The sequence below is a fragment of the Heliangelus exortis genome, chromosome Z (assembly GCF_036169615.1).
Source record: "Heliangelus exortis chromosome Z, bHelExo1.hap1, whole genome shotgun sequence".
Lineage (NCBI taxonomy): Eukaryota > Metazoa > Chordata > Aves > Apodiformes > Trochilidae > Heliangelus > Heliangelus exortis.
The window spans coordinates 40,318,900-40,337,926 of record NC_092454.1 but is presented as its reverse complement, the minus strand read 5'-3'; the positions used below and the strand labels follow the sequence as shown (position 1 = coordinate 40,337,926).

Genomic DNA, 19,027 nt, shown 5'->3' with positions numbered 1-19,027 from the left:
CACAAGTACCAAAGTTTATTAAAGTCTGCTTCACAAGGAAGAAATCAAAACACAAGTGTTGATTCTTATTAAAACACATTTACAACTCTTTTAGAAGAAAGGAGGCGAAATCTATAGCAGAATAGAAAACAACTTTATTTAGCAATGCTTTAAAACCGGGAGCATCAGGCTAGTGATCAGTACTTTTACAAAAAAAAGTTTATCTGGCAGAACCTCAACTTCTACAATCCCATCCCACCACTAGCTCTAGCACTAGGTCCATACATCCTGATGTCATGAATGTGTATCGACTGAAATCAGAGAGGCATTAACACTACCACATGTCAAAGTTTGACTGTAAAACTTTGTGGCTGTAATGTGGCCGTACAAAGAGGCACTTTGTTGGAAAAGTCTGAAAAAAATAAGCTGACCCACCAATAGGTAGAACTGATGGCAGTATTGACCAGAAGTCTCAAGAAGAGTGAGGAATCCAATAATGTAGAGCAGCAAGAAAAATAAGGGAAAAAAAAAAAAAGAAAAAGAAAAAGAGCTCCGTGGTTTACAAATTCTGTCCCGATGATGGTTCCTTTGTGGCCAGCTCGTCATCTACAAGAAAAATTGTATTAGTTAGCACTCTACAGCATTCAATGAATTAACAGAAATACTTCTCCAAAAGCATTTGCTGTTTGTGAAATAAGCACATATGAAACAGTATCTCTCATTTGTATACCTGCTCCATGTAATATCATCTATGATTACAGCCAGTTTTAAGCAAAAGCTAAACTGCAGCACACCTACACACAAAGCATACATCTCAGTACTCCTTAAGACCAGCTTGTTCTGTTATAATCCTAGTACTCCATTAGGTACCGTTTGTTTTGGTCGGAGTCTTCTCTATAAACATTACTGGCTCATTTTTATTGCTGCATTTCAAAAAACAACTTCACATGTAGCTAAATACTGTCTGACTGCTTAAAGAAAGTAGACACTACTGTTGGAAATGAAGAGAGGGGACAGGTAGGCTGTAATACGGCCCATTGATCAATATACTTTTTAATAGGTTTTATAGACTAAGGACACCTCACTGACCTCACAAAAATTACCAGTACCTGTAACACATTCCTAAATAACCAAATTTGTTCAGAGTCAACACACTACTTCAAATTAACTTTGTGAATTCTCTCAATTTAAATTCAGACTACTCCATTGCTACCACACCTTTTTTTTAATACCTGCAAATTACTTCACCAAGTCAGATGAGCACCTTTCCTCCTACTTGCAGGCAAGGTTATTTAAGGTATTGTGCACCCAGTGGCAGAATGGGCAAAATCTTGCTGCTGAAGTGCATCAACACTTACCCTTCTCTTTCCACTTAGCCATTAATTCTACTGGGATGTCATGTATCATTGCTGTCATTTCCCCCAGATGCTGATAGGATCCCAGCAGAGATAACAGGGATTGTTTTTCCTCATAAAGAGATACTGGCGATGTCCTGATAAACTCTTCATCCAAGCAGAACAGTTCCACAGGACTGCACAATTCATCTCCTCTTCTTTTTGATGCAAGAAATCTTGGGCCTGTTCTACAGCTTTCAGATTCACCACCCTTACATCTTTCATGAAGCTCCTCTTCACCTCCAGATGCAGACCATTCAAGTGCTTTATGCAAGGTGGATGGGGACTGTGGCTCTAGATCTGATGTTTCACTACCCCACTCCTTTCTTGAGTCATCTATTATATACGTGCTATTTAAGATACTGGAGGCAGACTCTGAACCTGCAGATATGTCAGTGTCTGTGTAGCCCAGTCCTTCTGGAAGTGTCTCATCCATTATCTGAAAGTGGGAAGCTTCATGACTGACAAGTAAAGCTGATACCTTGCTGTGCAGTATCTGATCCACTAAGGAATCTTCAAATTCATCTGAAGATGGAACACTTCTCCCACCATCGTCTTGCAAATAAATACTCAGAGTATCCATGCTGAACTGTTCTTTTGTGTCTCCTTCAGGACTTTTGTTCAAAATTAATTTTAATCCCTGTGCTTCTGTTCTCTCACTCTCCCACATCCCAGATGTTTCCAAAACCGGAGATTCAGTGATGTGGCTCCTCATCTGCTCTGGATTTCTGAAGTCTGTGGTATGTAATAGAGACTTCTTTCCTGGCAATGGAGCAAAGTCAGGTACAGGAGTTGCAGCGACAGAACACACAAGTCCAGCATCTGGTGTAGCATCCACTGCAGCTGCTTCTGTCGTTACCTCATTTGGGGCCAGCTCTGTGTCTGATGAGCCACCAGTCTGAAGAGCTTTTCTCCATGAGCTTCGAATTTCAGTAACTAAATGGAACAAACCAAGATAAAATTTCAGTACTTTAATAACCAGCCTCAATCATTCTGTTTTTCTTCTGCCCCTTCATTAACATACACAATCCGAGAAGGAAACTTTATATGGCTGCTTTATCTTGTTTACACTTAAGTTTCCTTCCTCAACATAAAGGGAATTCTACATAGAAAAAAAAATCCATGTTAAATCTAACAGTATTCAAATCTTAGAGGCCTACTATGTTGTATTGTAATGCCTCACTTATTCTGTAATAACTTCCAGCTTCCCTGAAGTAATTATTTTTCCTGTGTGACACGCAGTATAAATTTTAATCAGTGAGTACTACAAAAACAGAGGTACTGACTTACGTAGGTTCTCTGGAGTTCGAGGAATTTGTTTCCTTGTTAAAAATGGGTTGAAAGCCAGTGAGCTAATGAGATCTTCTAATGCCATTGCTTTTCCATCATCACTCTGAGGTGACTCAGACATCACTGCTTTTGCAACCTGTAAGACGTCAGAAAAGCTTAAATCCTGAGAAAAAATTATAAAGCTCTTTATTTCTGTCACTTGTGGCTCAAAATACACCCCATTTTCCAAATGATCTGAAGAGTCCTCTGACTCTGCTGTCATTTACAGCTTAGGCTCACAACGACCATAGTAGCCTAAACTCAAAATGAAGGTAGAGGACTGAAATCAGAATTCAATTCTGAGTTCCCTCATCATCTATGAACACACCTTTAAAGTAAGAAAGTGTGCTCAGAATTAATTGAAGACACTAGGCAAGAACTGCATAAGCACAACTAGATTTTTATTTACATAAGCAGAACATTTTGGCCATGAAAAATAACAGTGCCATTTCATCAGTTTACTTTCCAGTTTACTTTACACTTTACTGTAGCACGTTTTACAGTAACTCCTGTGAAGGAATTCCTCAGTTAAATCTTAAAACATTTCAAAGAGGAAACACTAATTCCTGATTATAATTCCTGAGCCCCTGTTCAACAGTTAACCTGCCTAGGTTCAGAAATAAAAAGGACTATTGAATTCTTATTATATACAGTGATTCACAGATTGGAGCATGAGAGGAGATACAAACCATGCCATCATTCTCCTCAAAGTGCTATTCACTTAACTATGATTTACAGTGACTCCACAAGCTCCGTTCTTTCAGGGTATGCTCACACAAGCAGTGACATCCAAAACTCTGGGACACTGATTAACATCCAGCAGACAACACTTGGGATGCGTGCACATTACAAGATACTTTTTCTGGTAGAAACAATAATGTTGTTTTCTCCAAAATTAATTGTCATTTATTTAAATAGAAGTAAACAAAGAAAAAAACCCTTTTCCTAACCTCTTCTGAGAGTTCATCTCTGGCTTTAGCAAGAGCGTCTTTTTTGAAAGCAGACTCTGTCTGGATAACATGATCACCTTCAGTCTCACCCACTGCTGAAATGGTGGACGCATCTTTTCCACTTTTCATCATCTTTGGAGGCACTGGCTTTATTTTGCTCTTGCACGTTTCAACACGCAATTTCTAAAGGAACACACAGAAATTATTAGAATTCTTAAAAGACATGCCAGAAAATTAACATGATGAAACTGCTGCAGAAATCCTGGGTTTAGTCAATAAAAATACTTTTTAATTAAGTCTAACTAAACAGAAAACAGTTTTAAAACTGTGTTTAAAGTAGTGGTCACTACCTTAAGTAGTGGCTAGGATAGAGTTGCCAAGAACACAGACATCATAGAATCACAAAAAGGCAGGGGTTAGGAAGGAACCTGAAAGATCGAGTCCAACCCCCCTGCAAGAGCAGGGTCACCTACAGGAGGTTGCACAGGAACACATCCAGGTGGGCTTCGAATGTCTCCAGGGAAAGAGACTCCACAACCTCCCTGGGCAGTCTGTTCCAGTGCTCTGTCACCCTCACAGTGAAAAAATTCTTCCTTATATTTATATGGAACCACCTATGCTCCAGTTTATAACCATCGCCCCTTGTCCTGTTATTAGTTATTGTCCTGTTATTATTGCCCTGAGAAAAGCTTGACTCTGTCCTCCTGGCACTTGCCCCTTACAGATTTATAAACATCAGTGAGGTCACCCCTCATTCTCCTCCAAGCTGAAGAGCCCCAGCTCCCTCAATCTTTCCTCATAAGGGAGGTGTTCCACCCCATCATCTTGGTGGTTCTGCACTGGACTCTTTAAAGCAGTTCCCTGTCCTTCTTCAAGTGAGGGGCCCAGAACTAGACACAATATTCCATATATATAAATATATATATTCCATATATAAAAATAAAAAATACCAAATACCATAGACTACAATCAATGTAAAAAGCACAGATTAAAAAGCACATACAGATTTAACTTCTTTGACAGCTAGGAAATTACAGGCAGGAATAATCACCTTTTCAACTGAAACATCTTCCTTTTCTGATGCTTCCAACAACTCCAAAGGCACTGAATAGAGCCTTGGGGGAATAAGGGAGGAGGAGGTAAAAACAAAATAATCTTTGAGAGACAAATAAACAAGTGGTTTGCAGTACTCAGGAGAAGGCCATTACATACTGTGTGCCCCGTATCTGTCCGTTACGATTTCTCTCAATTCGTCCCGGTCATCAGAAGGCAATTTTACTCTAGGGAGAGCATGTGACACTTAGAGCAGATTTAGCCCTAGTTGTGTATCAGCCTCCCAAAGTTAGTAGCAAACGGTAACATTTTCCCCTTGATTATCAATCAGAAAAAGATGGCATTTGGAGATACATTTTGTAAACAAGTCTTCTGCATTCTGCAGTCAAAGGGAACTGGAAAGTCTTCTGCAGACTTGGTAATGTTCTTTTCCCTGGATATTCTTCCTCTGAGCTGTCTCTGGCACCAACAGCTCTGTTCCTCTATGAGCTTCTTGGTATTTTACAGTCACATGGCTACCAAAAATTTGAGTCTTAACACTTCTGGTGAGAGCAGTGCTAAGTGCATGGCTCTCTAAAATGTAAGGTACAGTCCTCACTTCTTCAGAAGAACACATCTTAAAATGTTAATGCTTGCTGTAACCTGCTTTTAGATCACAAGCAGACAAAAGTCCATGCTGTATGAAGTCACAGAGAACGCCAGTCTTGAGTTGCCAACTACTTGGACAACCTTTGAGACTTAACATGCAACAATGCCTACTGATGTCTGAGTATAGGACACCCTTCCCTTGCAACTCCCCTTCCCCCCTAGTAGGACACTTTCAAGATTCTCTAGGAATTGCCTCATGAAATACACCATTATTCAAAGTGTCATTAAGCCTTCCTGGACTAAGTGAATGAGCAACAGGCCAGAGCTTGAGGAAACCATTCTTTTGTGTTCCATCCTTTGCTGGAACTGAAGTTACACAACTAAATGACTTTAGAAGACTGGCGAGAAAAGCCTTGTTGAGAAGGCTTAGCACAGTAGTTCTGCTTGGGAATCAAAGTTTTTTGTTGTGGTTCCGTTTTAGTTGTTTTTGTTGTTTGGGTTCTTTTTTTTTTTTTTTTTTTCAAACACAAGAAAAGGCTCCTGTGAATGTCTGTCCTTTCATTCTCATGCTTCACTGAATATATATGTCTACCTCAACCCAGCCTGAGAAGTGGAATTCTGTTTTCTCCACCTGCCTCTTAAAACTTGAAGGAGTGCAGTTAACAAGTGAGGAAATTTTTGCAACCAGTTGATCAACGGGTCATCAGCTGGAGGAAGGGCAGTTACTTTAGGACTATCTTGCTCAGTCGGGTGGATGCAACATGTAAAGGAGTGGGCCACTGAAATATTCCACTAAGGACCAAGACGCAGAGTATAATAAACCCAATTTCTCAGTAACATCATACCGTCTTTGTAGTGGTATTGCCTTATCCATCACAGCTTCAAGTGTCTCATCCTCTTTCTCCCAAACTTCTTTCTGTGTAAAGTTGCAAACCTCTAGAGAAGTAAGCCAGAAAATTTATTATGATTTCCATTTTTTTCCTGAGGCCTCCTAGGTGACACAAGTCGGTGGCACAATCTGCACCACTGTAGATTATTAACAGGATGGACTTTATGACCACTTCAAGAAAAATTAATTGATGCATAAGCAGGATCTTGGAATCAATCCTTTTGTTCAGGTACCACCTGCAGCCACAGATGCCACAAGCATCCAACACCTGTTTGTGCTGCCCCTGAAGACACATTCACTCTGCATGATTTTATCTGCTGCCCTCCACATACCAATCGTATGTTTCACCTTCCCCCAAAACCACAATCCCAGCAATATCCTCCCCTCTCCACGTATACCTCAGTTGTCTGGCATATCAATTCCACAAGGCTAAATTCCTCCCATCTTTTCACCCCGTCTTCACCTGCATTTATCAAGAAATATCTCTGTGGACATACTCATCGCTCTGAACAATGCTGCCTCAGCCCAAGCAAGGGGAGACACAGAAAAAAGGTTCTGCAGATTATCAGAGGTACACGTCTCATCTCAGGACTCTTCAGAGCTACAATACAAACTGCAGCACATCATTTGGCTACAGTAGTTCTCTACTAACCCCAAAATTCACCTCAACACCACCTACAAAATCCAAGCTCTCTTTAAGAAATCAGGAGAGATTAACTTTTTTTAAGGCTCACCTTTTAAACAGGCAGGAAGATAGTTTTAGTTATGTCTGGATACTCAGATCAAGCATCTTAACCAGAGAGTTGAAAGAATACCACATGCTGGTTTCAGAGAACTACACAACGATTTGGGTTGGAAAGGACCTTGAAGGTTATCTAGGTCCCTTGCAATGGGCAAGAACACCTCCCACTAGACCACTATGCCCAAAGACCCATCCAACCTGGTCTTCAACACTTCCAGGAATGAGGCACCCACAAGTTCCCGGAGCAACCTGTTCCAGTACCTCACCACGCTTAACAGTTAACAAGTTCTAATATCTAACCTAAATCTACCTTCTTCCTGCTGGAAACCACTCCCCATTGTTCTATCACTGCATTCCCCTGTTAAAAAAAATCCCTCCCCAGCTTCCCTATAGGACCCCTTCAGCCGCTGTAAGGTACTCCTGGAGCCCCCTCCAGGGTTAACAACCCAAACTCTCTCAGCCTGTTCTCATAGGAGAGGTGTTCCAGCCCTCTCACCATCTTCATGGATCTCCTCTGGTCTTACTCCAACAGCTCCCTGGCCTTCTTGTGGCTGGGGGTTCCAGAACTGGACACGATACAGTGGGATTTCACAAGAGTGGAGGAGAGGGGGAGAATCCCCTTCATTAACCTGCTGATCACACTTCTTTTGATGCAGCCCAGGATACGGTTGACCTTAGGGGCTACAAACACACATTGCTGGCTACTGCTGAGCCATCAATCAACACCCCCAAGTCATTCTCCACAGGGCTGTTATCAATCCATTCTCCACACAGCCTGTATTTGTGCCTTGGGATTGCCCTGACCATTCATCTCAAACTTTCTGCTATTACCAGAAGCTCACAGCATTATTGAACAGCGCTTTAATCCTTGGAATTTTTAAGGCAAATCAACTTCCATTTGCAATCCTATGGCCTTTGCTTTACAGCTTCAAGCCTCATACCTACATACCTCAGACTGCTGAAGCACTGCTTTCATCTTTGTAAACAAATGGGTCTTCTCCCTTTTGCTTTTCACCATGGAATTCCAAGACACATCTGTTACATCATTTTTCCTAAAAACAACTACAATTCCATGCAATTAAAGCTGTCTTCCCCCTGATTTTCCATTTTTGCTTTCCAGCTTCTAACCTGTAACTCTCTCAACACCTTGTCAATAAGCACTACCAAGTAAAACACCTCAGCTCACCAGCTGAGTAGCAGGTGCAACATCCATGTCTCATCAAAATGAGCTCTGACCAGCACTGATAGCCTACCAATTGAAAGCAATCAACTCAGAGACCAAGTAAGATCCTGACTAAATTGCACAGTTTCTGTGAAATAACAATTTCCGAATGCAGAGAAAGATGCCTAACTGGGAGGACCTTCCATTTCTTTCCTCAGCTGGCCAATTACTCCTCCAGCCTGACACAACTTTCACTTTTCAAGTGAATGTATTGCCTAGAACCCACAAATAAACTTTTATATATGGAGATCTGTCTCAAAATCCTCTCTGCGATGACAAAACATACCAGGCAACTCCAGCATTTGTTTCTTGCCACATCAAAAGCTTCAGAGAAGCTTAAAGATATGACAAGGCTGAAAAAATTAAAGAAACTGTTGCAAGGCATCATTCAGAACCAGATTACCAAAGACCAAAGAGACCAGATTACCAAAGACCAAAGATACTTCCAAACACAAGCAGGATACTTTTTCTGTTCCAAGTAACTTAACTGTGGCAGGAGAGAGTAAGGAAAGGAAAGCTTCTCCTGTTCACCCACCTGAAAAACATGCAAGAAGCTTAGAAAAGACATCGTTCTCCTCATCTTCTTCTGCACGTTTAGAAGACTGGGGTGGCACAGGCCTTACCCAATCAAGTCCCTTTTAAAAGAAAAAAAGGAAAGGTTACACAAGCAGACTGAAAAAACAAACCAAACAACAAAACCCCAAACAAACAACCCTGTATCAAAAGCTATTAACAGACAATAATTTACAACAGCTTTTCTGCAAACCCTCTGCCAGACTCAACATGAAACCATTCCTCTCTGAAAGGCAGCTAGGCAAGGATATAACCTCAGATCCCTACAGCAATGTGCCAGAATGGAAATAATTATTCATTCATCAAGCAGATGACTTCAAAAGGGAAAACCCAAACTAGGCCAATGTTCAGACCGGTACCACATGAAAGCTCAGTTTCCACAGGGCAGTGAACATGGACAAAGCCAAAACCAACCACCTCGCTCTAATTACACTGTCCTAATGCCTTGACAAGATGGTTCCATCCCCAACCTGAAACGATGTCCAAAGCTGCCATTAAATCAAGTCTATCTTCTTTAAGAAAGACTATTTCAAAAAATAGTTTCTGCTACATAGTGCTGATTCCTGTAACTTGCATATAAAGCTTGCCTGCTGCATCAGAACACACCAACTTAGATGAACACCTCTCTTACCTTCACCCTTTCTCTTCACCAGAATCAGAAAAATTGAATACTACTTACAAGATTCTGATTTAAGATGAAATTTAAAGGAGAGATGCCAAGAAAGCTTTTCCACTTCTCTTCCCAGTTTTCCTCGTTTACAGAAATAGAATCACTTGTTGACACACGATGCTCTTTCTCTGTCTTTAGCCTGTAACATAAAAGCATGGAATGACCTTGGCACATCTGTTGGTGGAGATGATAATTCTGCTTAGCATATTGCATGGCACCCTTCTCCCACAAAATCTTTGAGAAGTATCAACTATTTCATGCACTTGTGCACGCACCAAGAACTAACTGGAATTCACAACCTAAAACACAGCTGCTAGGTAGTCTTCATCTTTCTTGCATTAGAGTTGGAGGAACTATCCATACTTAAGCTTGCCCTAAGCCAGTTTCAGGTAATGTTTTAAAATCCCAAAATGGATTAACGTAAGAAGAAGGTTAAAACAGAAAAAAACTTGTGAGTTTCTCAGAAGCAAAGGAAAAAAACTGAACAGACATGTTCTCACTATGAGTAGTATTATTTTAAAAAAAGACTACAAGGTGGGAAAACCTGATACTTAAACTAAAGGCAAAGAAACCTGAGAAAATTCCCAGTCAATTACCTCAATGCTTGCAAAGCCTTTAGTTCTCTCTTGCAGAGTGTAATCCTGTACTCAGTGTCCTCAAGTTTAAATTCAGGCTGGCACGGACACTGTTCATCTCTCAGTGTTCTCAGGGCTTCATTTAGTAACTGAATGACTACCAAGTAATTCAGTTTTCCACGTTTAAGTACATTTCCTGTACAACGCTTGAAGTATAGCAAGGAAAAAAAAAAAAGAACTAGTGAACAGCATCATCAGAAAATTATGCCTTCTGTTGTCAGAACAGGGATACAAAAGGTATTGTATTTTACAAGTTTGTATTTTAGTTCAATTCATGACTGTTTCATTTTTCAAAAAACACAGGAGTGTTTTCTGGAATAGCAGCTTGAATGAAGCCTACAAAGCAATATGGACTAATAAAACTTCAACTAGTGAGGTAACATGTTTAACCACTGCCCCAAAAAATGTGGTAGGCTACAAAAGCTGAGAAATGGTCAAACTAGTTTTATTGTTAAAACAAGAGAAAAATCAAGCACGAATCAAACAATTACCAATATAGCTAATGAACTTAAGAAGTTAGCGGCTGAAACAAAATCAATACAAAATAGTAGAACAATCATAAAAAAGTTTAGTAATCTAGTGCAATGTTTCTGCAATGATTACACTCCTCGGGACCAAAAACACAGTTTAGCACAAAAGACAAAATTTACGTACTTGGTACTTGTCGTTTTCGACTCTGCGAACCAACAGTCGTGGAATCCTGATACTAACATGAGATCCATCCAAAATGCACTGACCACCAGAATCTTTAAGTACGGAATCCACAACTTCCTTTTCCTTTTTCAGAGATGTAATCGTTTCCATTATAAGTGCCCACATACTGCGGACCTTAGTAGGCAAGAAGGACAAAAATGCTAAGTTGAACTATTTGCCACCTGTAATAACAGTATCAACACTCCTTACAGGAAGATGAAGGAGCCAGCATAACCACAGGTAGCCAAGTGGAAATAACAGTAGAGGAGAGTATGTGTTGCAGAACCATGGTAAGAAATAGTACACCACTACAGTAGAAAGAAAAAAAAAAAAAAAAAGCTCACCTTTTTAATTTTTTCAGTTAGGTCATTTCTGTTTTGGTCATTTTGCTTCATGCTATATGTAAACACAAAAGGGCAAGTGGATTAAAACAAAATTAGTTTACATTTCATAAAACTGAGTAAGAAATCAATTTCATATATACTTAGTTATAAAGAAAAACACTTACATCTCAGCCTGTATCCGCAGGAGTTCGTATTCATACATTGTCTGTTTTATTTCTTTAACTAAAAGCCTAGGAAAAGAGTTAACAGTTAGCACAGATTTTTTAAAATTTCAAGTTCCTACTCTGTTTTTCTCAGAATTCCTGACCATCAGTAATCCATCACGCTCATTCTTCCCAAATCTGCATACTGAGGCAATTTTACACACAGTGCAATACACCAAACTTAACCTTGACTTCCTTACCATAACTGTGCAGAAAGAAAGCCAGGAAAGCCACCAAGATACTCGTAACTGAAGCAATTAAGCTTTTACCTGTTCTGTTGCAATGGAATGGCACTTATTAGATGAAGTTACAAGAAATGCACTTTAGCAACATAAAACTCCAAACATAATCAGAGACTGTACAGTACCCAAATCACAAGATTTTAAAACAAACAAAAACAGAACACCGAATTAAGTAAAAGCAGCTCGATCACCGAAGTTCTGATGTCAAAGTCAAACTGGTTTTATTACATTGTTAAGCATCTAAAACCATAGAGGTGTGATTTTCAGATGACTGTGCATCAATCATGTTTGAGTTGCAAAGGATCTCCCGAGTTCTGATGGAGGATAACATTTTTGAAGGGTGTAACTCAAGGTAAGCAAGAGCACCAACACGTCCCATGCAGGGTGCAAGAAGATGTACAATTATAGGAATCAGAGAAACTGAAATTTTGACCTCTAAATTATATCATTGAGCTTCCCATCGAAAGCAGAGCCCTCAATTAAGCTACTCATGGTCCTGTCAAGCTGTATGTTGAATGTTTATAGCAAGAGGGATTCCACCACTTTTCTAGGCAATTATTTTTTAAAAATCCAAACAGAGTTTTCCCTTTAGTGCCTTGGGCCTGCTGCCTCTTGTCCTGCCACCATACATTTTTGTGAAGATAGTTCCTCCATCTTCTCTACAACTGATTTTTAGATACTGGAAGATTGGGATTAACCCCCTTGAGCTCTGTCTTCCACAGGCTAAATAAACCAAGTTTCTACAGCTTTTACTCAAACAAGTTCTCCAAACCTCCAGCCACTGTGGTCCTCTCCTAGAACCTCTCTCCTCAACTCAGCAGATCAAAACTGGGTACTCCAGGTGTGGCATTGGAGTCACCAGGTAAAGTGAATTACATCTCTTGATCTGCTGGCTGCTCTTGATACAGCCTAGAAGGTCGATGTTCTTTCTGGCTATCAGGACACACTGCTGACCTGTGCTCAGCTTCTGCTCCAACACTACTCTCACCTCTATTTCTTCTTAGCACAGCTGCTTCCCAGTCAGTTACCCACAAGGCTGTGCTGCCACTGGGGATTATTCCATCCCAGGTGCAGAAATTCACACATCTTTGCGAAACCTCATACAATTCTTTCTGGGCATATCTCCAAACCTAGCAAGATTTCTCTGTCTAACAGCTCTTCAGTCCAGTATACCTACCTTTCCTCACAGTTTGGCATCACCTGGAAGCCTGGCGAGTTTCAGCTCAATCCTCTCATCCACATCCCTTATGAATACAAGGAATACACAGAATCCAGTATCGACCCCAAAGGAACTCCACCCAGTATCAGCTACCACTTAGATTTTGAGACACTGACACCCTTGGGGTTCATCCCTTTAGCTTGCCTTCTATCTTTCCAAAGAGGACAGAGCAATTCTGAAATTATGCCTGGGAAGTACCTCTGCACCTACCGATGCATTCCATCGGTAACCAGGGTTTTTCTACACCCAGTTCATAAATATGAACCTCCACTCTCCCTTCTTCTATTAGCAGTGCTTTGTTAATTCTTTCATCTCATTGCTTCTTGGCATGGACACCAGGCTACTGACGTTGCCCATGAGGAGGCAAACAAAGCGCTAGATTTTTCCATCTGTGAAACTTGGAACTTCCCACATCTTTCAGAATCGCACAGGAATCCTTCCACTTCCTAATAACATACCTTTCTTCAGGCTCTTATCAGGCTCTTGGAGCTCTAGCTCAACTTTGTACTTCATAATTACATCACTAGACACCTGAGAAACATTTATTTATATTTGTCTGGGAATCAGTCCTCCCTTCCATGTCCTAAGCACTGCTGCTTTGGTTTCTGCCTGTCACCACTAGGTCACTGTTCCAAAAGGGCTTGTTCCTTGTCATGCCTGCTTCTTTTTCCACTTAAGGGATTTGATCCCTCTTGAGCTTCAGCAAAGGTATCTGAAAATACTCTAGCACTCCTGACCCCTTCTGCCCTCCACAGGATACCTCTTAGCAGCACCCTGGGCAAGTGGAAATCAGCTTTTTTAAGTCCAGCATCATTTTCCCACTTGTCTTCCTCATGTTCTTCAGGAAGAACTGAAGTTCTACAGTCTGCCAAGGCACTGCTCTTTCCCAGATGGCTAGTGAAACACTGCACTGCTTTCCCAACACAAACCAGGGTAAGCTCAAGTCCTCTACAGGAATCACAGCCTGCAAGTCTGATGTGCCTTTCATTTGTATGAAAAAGGCTTCATATACCCTCCCAGCTACAGAGGGAGAGGTGTATAGCAGATACCTACCCGGAGGTCCCCCTGGATGCTAAACCCTCTCATATTGATGCAAAGGCATGAAACAGATCAGTCCTCACATACAAAGCTAGGTCATGTGCACTGAAATTACTCCTTTAATAACCCTGTGACTCCTCCTCTTCTGCCATTTACTGAATAGCTATTAACTGCCCATGACAGCACTTCAGTCATGTCAACTACCTCACCTAATCCTATACATTCTATTACGAGGAACTCTGTCCGCACAGATAGTTCCAGTTATTTGCATTTCCAAGACTGGGAATGTTTTCTGTAAGTAAAACCAAAAAGAGCATAATTTTTGTGAAATAATTAAGCATTATGCAAATTAAACGTTCCATGGTGATTAAGACTGAATGTTTCGTCCTGAGAGTTATATTCCAAGATACAGTCCCTCACATGTTAAGAAACCATGGCACTGTGAGAATTTCCTGGTCATTTTTAATGTCTCAGTAACCACATCTTCCAAAATATTGCATCTCTTAAGTGAAGAACTGATTTCTGTAAACTAATAGGCCACACACAAGACCCTACAAATACCAGAACTGTCAATTAGAGATAAAGGGGAAAACACAGGTAGCTGAACAAAACTCATCACGGAAGCAGACGCAGCCTCTTCAAATCCTTTTAAAAACACATACATATAAGCTTTAATTAAGAGACTATTTCTTCTTGTATACTTACCGTCCTTTCTTCTCATATTCTTGATTAACAAAATGTACCTTCTGAAAAATCTGCAGAAGCTTACGGTATGCAACTCTATGCCTTGCCTTTGCCATGTACATGTCCTTCGGTACCAACTGTAAAGCTTCTGCAAAGGGTATGTCATTGCCTAAATGGAAGTAAATGCAGAGATTACAATTCACTTCTAGCAAACAGAAAACATGATCTGAAAGAATCACAAATCAAGCTGTCTGGACTTAAAGAGCGTGCAGCGCACTGTCTGTTTTGCCAGTTCTTTCTGTTGTGTGTATCTTCATTCCCTCACCCTCACTCCCTTACCCTGTTCTTCTGGTCACCAAAACGACACAAGGTGGCTTGAGCAGACAGTAGTGGTCCTTCAGAATTCCTCACTTTGTGAGGAAAAGTATAGCACAGGGGCTCAGTACTTTTGGACCAAACCATTGCTTATGTGTCTAAGTGTACAGCATTACACAAAGATGAACCTGGGAGCAAGACCCATGGATGGCAAGAGAAAGGAAAACAATTTGCATTGCTCTATCAGCCAGAGATCTCTGCAGCTGAGGAGAACCCTGTGAAAGATTCTGAACTGAGTAGCCAACTGACAACTAATGCTCTTGGCGTAAGGACTTGGTAGATTCACTGTCAAACAATACAGATCAAGCACTTTTGTTGTACCATTGCATCTTACCTCTGCAGTTCCTTTTCATGTCCTCAAGCATTACACGTCTTGCAAGCAGATAGAGCAGGCGAACGATGTTAGGACCTCCAGGAGCCACAAGCGAAGAACCCGTGATTACTATACGGACGCCTTCTTTACGCTGGAGAAGTGGAAGTGGTTTTAAATACAAAACAAATCAAAGATATACTAAGCCTTAGCAACAGCCAAGCATTCAGATGACTGCCAGAACACTGCAGATTACTTGTTAGCAAGCCTTACACCCAGGTAAACTGCTCTGGCACTATAGGTGACATCTACTCTAAGAGATGTAGAGACACTCTTGGAATGCTCACTCCCACCCACTCTGCCTGGCTCTGTACATGACAGACATGATTAAAAAGTCTTGTTTTACTAAAAACTGAAAGTGTTCCAGGTTCCATGGACCTGATTTCTAGAACCCCCATTAAAAAAAGACAGCATGAGAAGATAATAATCAATGCTACCTGAAGCAATCAATTTGAGTTTGCCTCCTTCCTTTGGAAATCTTGTCTTAAGCTTTACTCCCTTTCCCCTCATACAGGGAAAGGCTAATGCTAAAAAAGTTGCCAGGCAGATGATTCAAACATCTTTCAAACTCAAGTACTCTCACACAGAGCTGAGGAACCACCTAGACTTCTGATGGAGCAAATACTGTTACTCAGGAAAAAGCCACAGCAGTTTTAAGACACTGGGCTATGTCTCGTCATCTAAACTCCACTATGCCACAAATTTCCCCTCAAACAAGACTAAGATAAACTATGTGAAAGAAGACAAAAGGTAAAACTGAATTATTTGATAAAACCATTTAAAGGCATTACATACTCTCTCAGAAAAAGAACAAAGTCACAGAAACCAGTAAAGCATCATTTTCCACTCTTTGTAATACTCACTATGATCTCTTTTAGCCATGCCACACAGTGCTTCCTGAATCGAATATCTGTGATGGAGTGGTGTGCAAGAACACGCTCTCTTCCCATTTAAGTAGGAATGGAGGAGGGGGGAAAAAAAAAAAAGGCAATTTCAAAACATGTTCGAATGATTGCCCGATTAATCAGTGTGAGACCAAAACTAAAGATTTCTTAACAATGCCTCGAAGAGGAGCCAGAAAATGAAGTGATATAAGCTAGACCAGGAATAGAAGAATAGCTAAGTTTCATTACAAGGTTTTAATTACAAAATGTTTCATTACCAAACACTACAGGGTTTGCTTGCCATAAGGCGTTAATTACAGGATACACTAAGTCGGATTTTTCTGCAGCTCTTTTTAACACAGGAAAAGAGGGGAATTCAAAATAAAGGGGTCAGAATGCAGACGGTTTTCATATCACTAGCCCTCCTCCAGCTATTCCTTTAACACGTAAGCTAAAACCACTCAGCACTACACTGCTTCTTGCCACGCTGAAGGTCCTAGCGGCAATCCCGAACTGGGAAATGTTACTCGCTCCTTGGTGAGGGAAATGAACGGGAAACAGAGTCCTTTGCAGGTGTTACAAGTTCCAAGAAACTCGCCAAGCTACAGATAATCTCACAAGCCACTCACCTGAAAGTTCTATAGGTGCGGGCCTTGTCCAGCTTAGTAAATAAGAAGAGGACGATGTGGTGAAAAGCCTGCGAGTTCGGCCTATCAAACATATTCCTAATACACAAATAAACAGTTTCGTCAAAAGTAAGGTTAAGGGGCAGAATTAACACAGCATTTTAAACGGCCGCTTCACATTACAAAATACTGCTTTAAATTAAAGTGCTTAAGTTCCAGACCCAGTGCTTTGTTTTCTGCAGAGTTAAAAACATGCAACCTCCAGACATTTAACTAACTTTACAATTAATTCGGCGAGCGCGTTTTCTCCCAAAGCAGTTCTCAAACCAAGAGGTCCGGAGCCACGCGGATCACTTCCTCCATACGACTGTGGAGGACGCATCCAGCAGGGAACAAGGGATAATACTATTTCTGAGTTTTATCTGAGGTGAAAGACACAGCTCGCTAGAGCGATTCGGGCGTTCCCTCTGTGTGAGGCACTGCCGTGAGTGCCAGACCCCTGGGCAGCCATGGCGAGACCCTTCCTCCCCCCGCAGCCTGCGCTCAGGGCTGAAACCCAGGGCCTCGCTCGGGACGTGGCTGCCGCAAAAGGGCCGCTCGTCCATCTTCCTTCCCCTCGCCCCCCGGCTCTCCCTCTTAACTCACCGTCCCCCTTGGAAGACGGGAGGGCGTTTGAAGCCCAGGGCCAGCAAGTAGAGCCACAGGTGGTCCTTATGCCAGGGGAGAGCCATCATGCCAAGCAGCTCACGCAGCACAACGCCCAAGAAACCGCGTGCAGAGGGGGGGCGCCGGCGCCTCCTCCCCTCCTCACGAACGGGGCCGCCGCTGCTGCCGCCGCCGCCGCCGGCGGTGGTGGTGGTGGTGGTGGCCGCCGCCGCCGCCGCCGCCTCCTCCTCCTTCTCCTCCTCCTCCTGCTCACGAACGGGGCCTTGGGCCGGGGGGCCGCCGCCGCCGCCGCCGCCCCTCTCAACCGCCACTGCTTCCCGCGCGCTGTCAAGGCAAGCCGGGATTTGGCGCCACTCGGCGCGCTGCCTGCCGGGAGGTGTAGTCCTGGCTCCTGTGCGCCGCCGAGGAGGCCTCGCTTCTGCGCACCGAGGCGCAACGGCCGCCGGCGCCATGAATCCCGCAGAGGGCCGGAGGCGGCAGCCCCGGAGGGGCCGGACGGTTGTTGGAAACCCGCCCCGAGGGAGCCTGAGCTTGTCCCAGCCGGCGTCGCGCTGAGGAGAGCCGTCGGACTGGGCGACCACCAGAGGGCCCTTCCGATTTCAGCTACTTGGTAACCGGGTGACGAAGTTTAACACGAAAACCAAGTAAAACCCACAGCGGCAGCAGGCACGGTCAGATTTTAATTCCAAGGCGTTTCAGTGACCGGATTTCAACGCTCTCGCCACAGCCAAGCGTTACATGAGGAGGGAGCGAAGGCCTCGCAGCCGTAGCCGCTGCCCAGCAGCCTTCCCGCGGAAGGGCCGCAGGGGCGCAGGGCCGCGCAGCATCTCCACGCTCGCCGCACTCATCCCCGCGACGTCGAGGAGATCTCTGCGGGGGGAGTTCTGCCTGATCCCCGGAAAGAAATGTACCAAGCCCGCTTCCAGGCCAGCTCCTGCTCACCCCGATTCCTGCAGATGTCACTGTGCGCAAGCAAACGCGGATTCGGCAATCCTTAGCAAATCTTTGATTGCGATTTTATTTAAACATGAAAAGATAATCGCTATCACCAGAAGTATCGCAGCCTTCAGTTATCTTTTTTTATTATTGTTATTTATTTACAATTTTCCTTTGTCCCATATCTTTCTTTTTACTCTTTGCCCTCCGGTTTTCCTTTTCACAGTTTCCTCTTCCACGTCGATTATCCTGATTCCTGGAAAACTTTATACTTTGCTCGTAGAATCAGAATGAGTCTTTTCAAGCATTTACTCTCTTCTGGTCTCAGTCCCCACAACTGATATCCTCAGGATGGCCGAATTTTTGCACACAGAAGGCAAGCAGAGAGAAAGGGAGTCCTCGTGTGCATGGAGCACTCTTGCCAAAGCGAAACGCTAAGCTTCTAAACTCTGTAGGTACAGAGCCTAGCAAAAAGAACCTGAGAGAATCTGAGGCAAAGTCTCTTACCCCTTCCAGCAGCACAGAGGTAGATGCACACGTGCTTTTCATGTAGAATTCAAAGGGGAAAAATTGTGGGCAAATCCCCATCAACTCCTTTTGTTGGCAGACCTTTATGCAAAGCACTGGAGTATTCTCACGGCTGCTGCCAGCAGGAGAACAAATCATTATCAAAGACAGGTGAAACACTGTTTAGGCTATACCCGGCTTGCAGAAAAGGAGCCT

At 42.6% G+C, this 19,027-nt stretch overlaps 1 protein-coding gene and 1 non-coding gene across 6 annotated transcripts; both read right to left on the bottom strand.

Annotated features, from left to right (window-relative positions):
- Positions 1-17,651, bottom strand: HAUS6 (HAUS augmin like complex subunit 6). 5 transcript variants are annotated; one of them, XM_071732174.1, is made up of 18 exons: positions 17,581-17,651; positions 17,348-17,497; positions 16,706-16,801; positions 16,056-16,134; positions 15,157-15,286; positions 14,469-14,616; positions 11,226-11,291; positions 11,062-11,113; positions 10,679-10,852; positions 9,986-10,170; positions 9,399-9,528; positions 8,682-8,781; positions 6,139-6,229; positions 4,656-4,767; positions 3,653-3,835; positions 2,664-2,799; positions 1,338-2,309; positions 1-585 (listed from the first exon to the last, which is right to left on the bottom strand). In XM_071732174.1, exons 2-18 carry the CDS (start codon positions 17,434-17,436, stop codon positions 539-541), a joined length of 2,790 nt encoding a protein of 929 aa, XP_071588275.1. In that variant the 5' UTR covers positions 17,437-17,497; positions 17,581-17,651; the 3' UTR covers positions 1-538. The 5 variants fall into 5 exon arrangements, with proteins under 5 accessions (XP_071588275.1, XP_071588277.1, XP_071588274.1 ...); XM_071732176.1 differs by having other exon boundaries at positions 4,704-4,767; XM_071732173.1 differs by lacking the exons at positions 17,348-17,497; positions 17,581-17,651 and adding an exon at positions 16,981-17,196.
- Positions 4,862-4,991, bottom strand: LOC139790455 (small Cajal body-specific RNA 8). Its single transcript, XR_011723498.1, has one exon. It is a non-coding gene; the product is annotated as a small Cajal body-specific RNA 8 (non-coding RNA).
- Positions 17,652-19,027: the final 1,376 nt, after the last annotated feature.

Bases quoted from the DNA above. Each gene is read 5' to 3' on its own strand.
- HAUS6 (XM_071732173.1), bottom strand. From the start codon at position 17,084: ATGCGTCCTCCACAGTCGTATGGAGGAAGTGATCCGCGTGGCTCCGGA. The intron at 3,836-4,655 runs GTATGTGCTTTT...GTGTTCCTTTAG, and splicing joins CTGTCAAAGAAGTTAAATCT to AAATTGCGTGTTGAAACGTG. The intron at 586-1,337 runs GTAAGTGTTGAT...TTTTTCTTGTAG, and splicing joins GGCTAAGTGGAAAGAGAAGG to ATGACGAGCTGGCCACAAAG.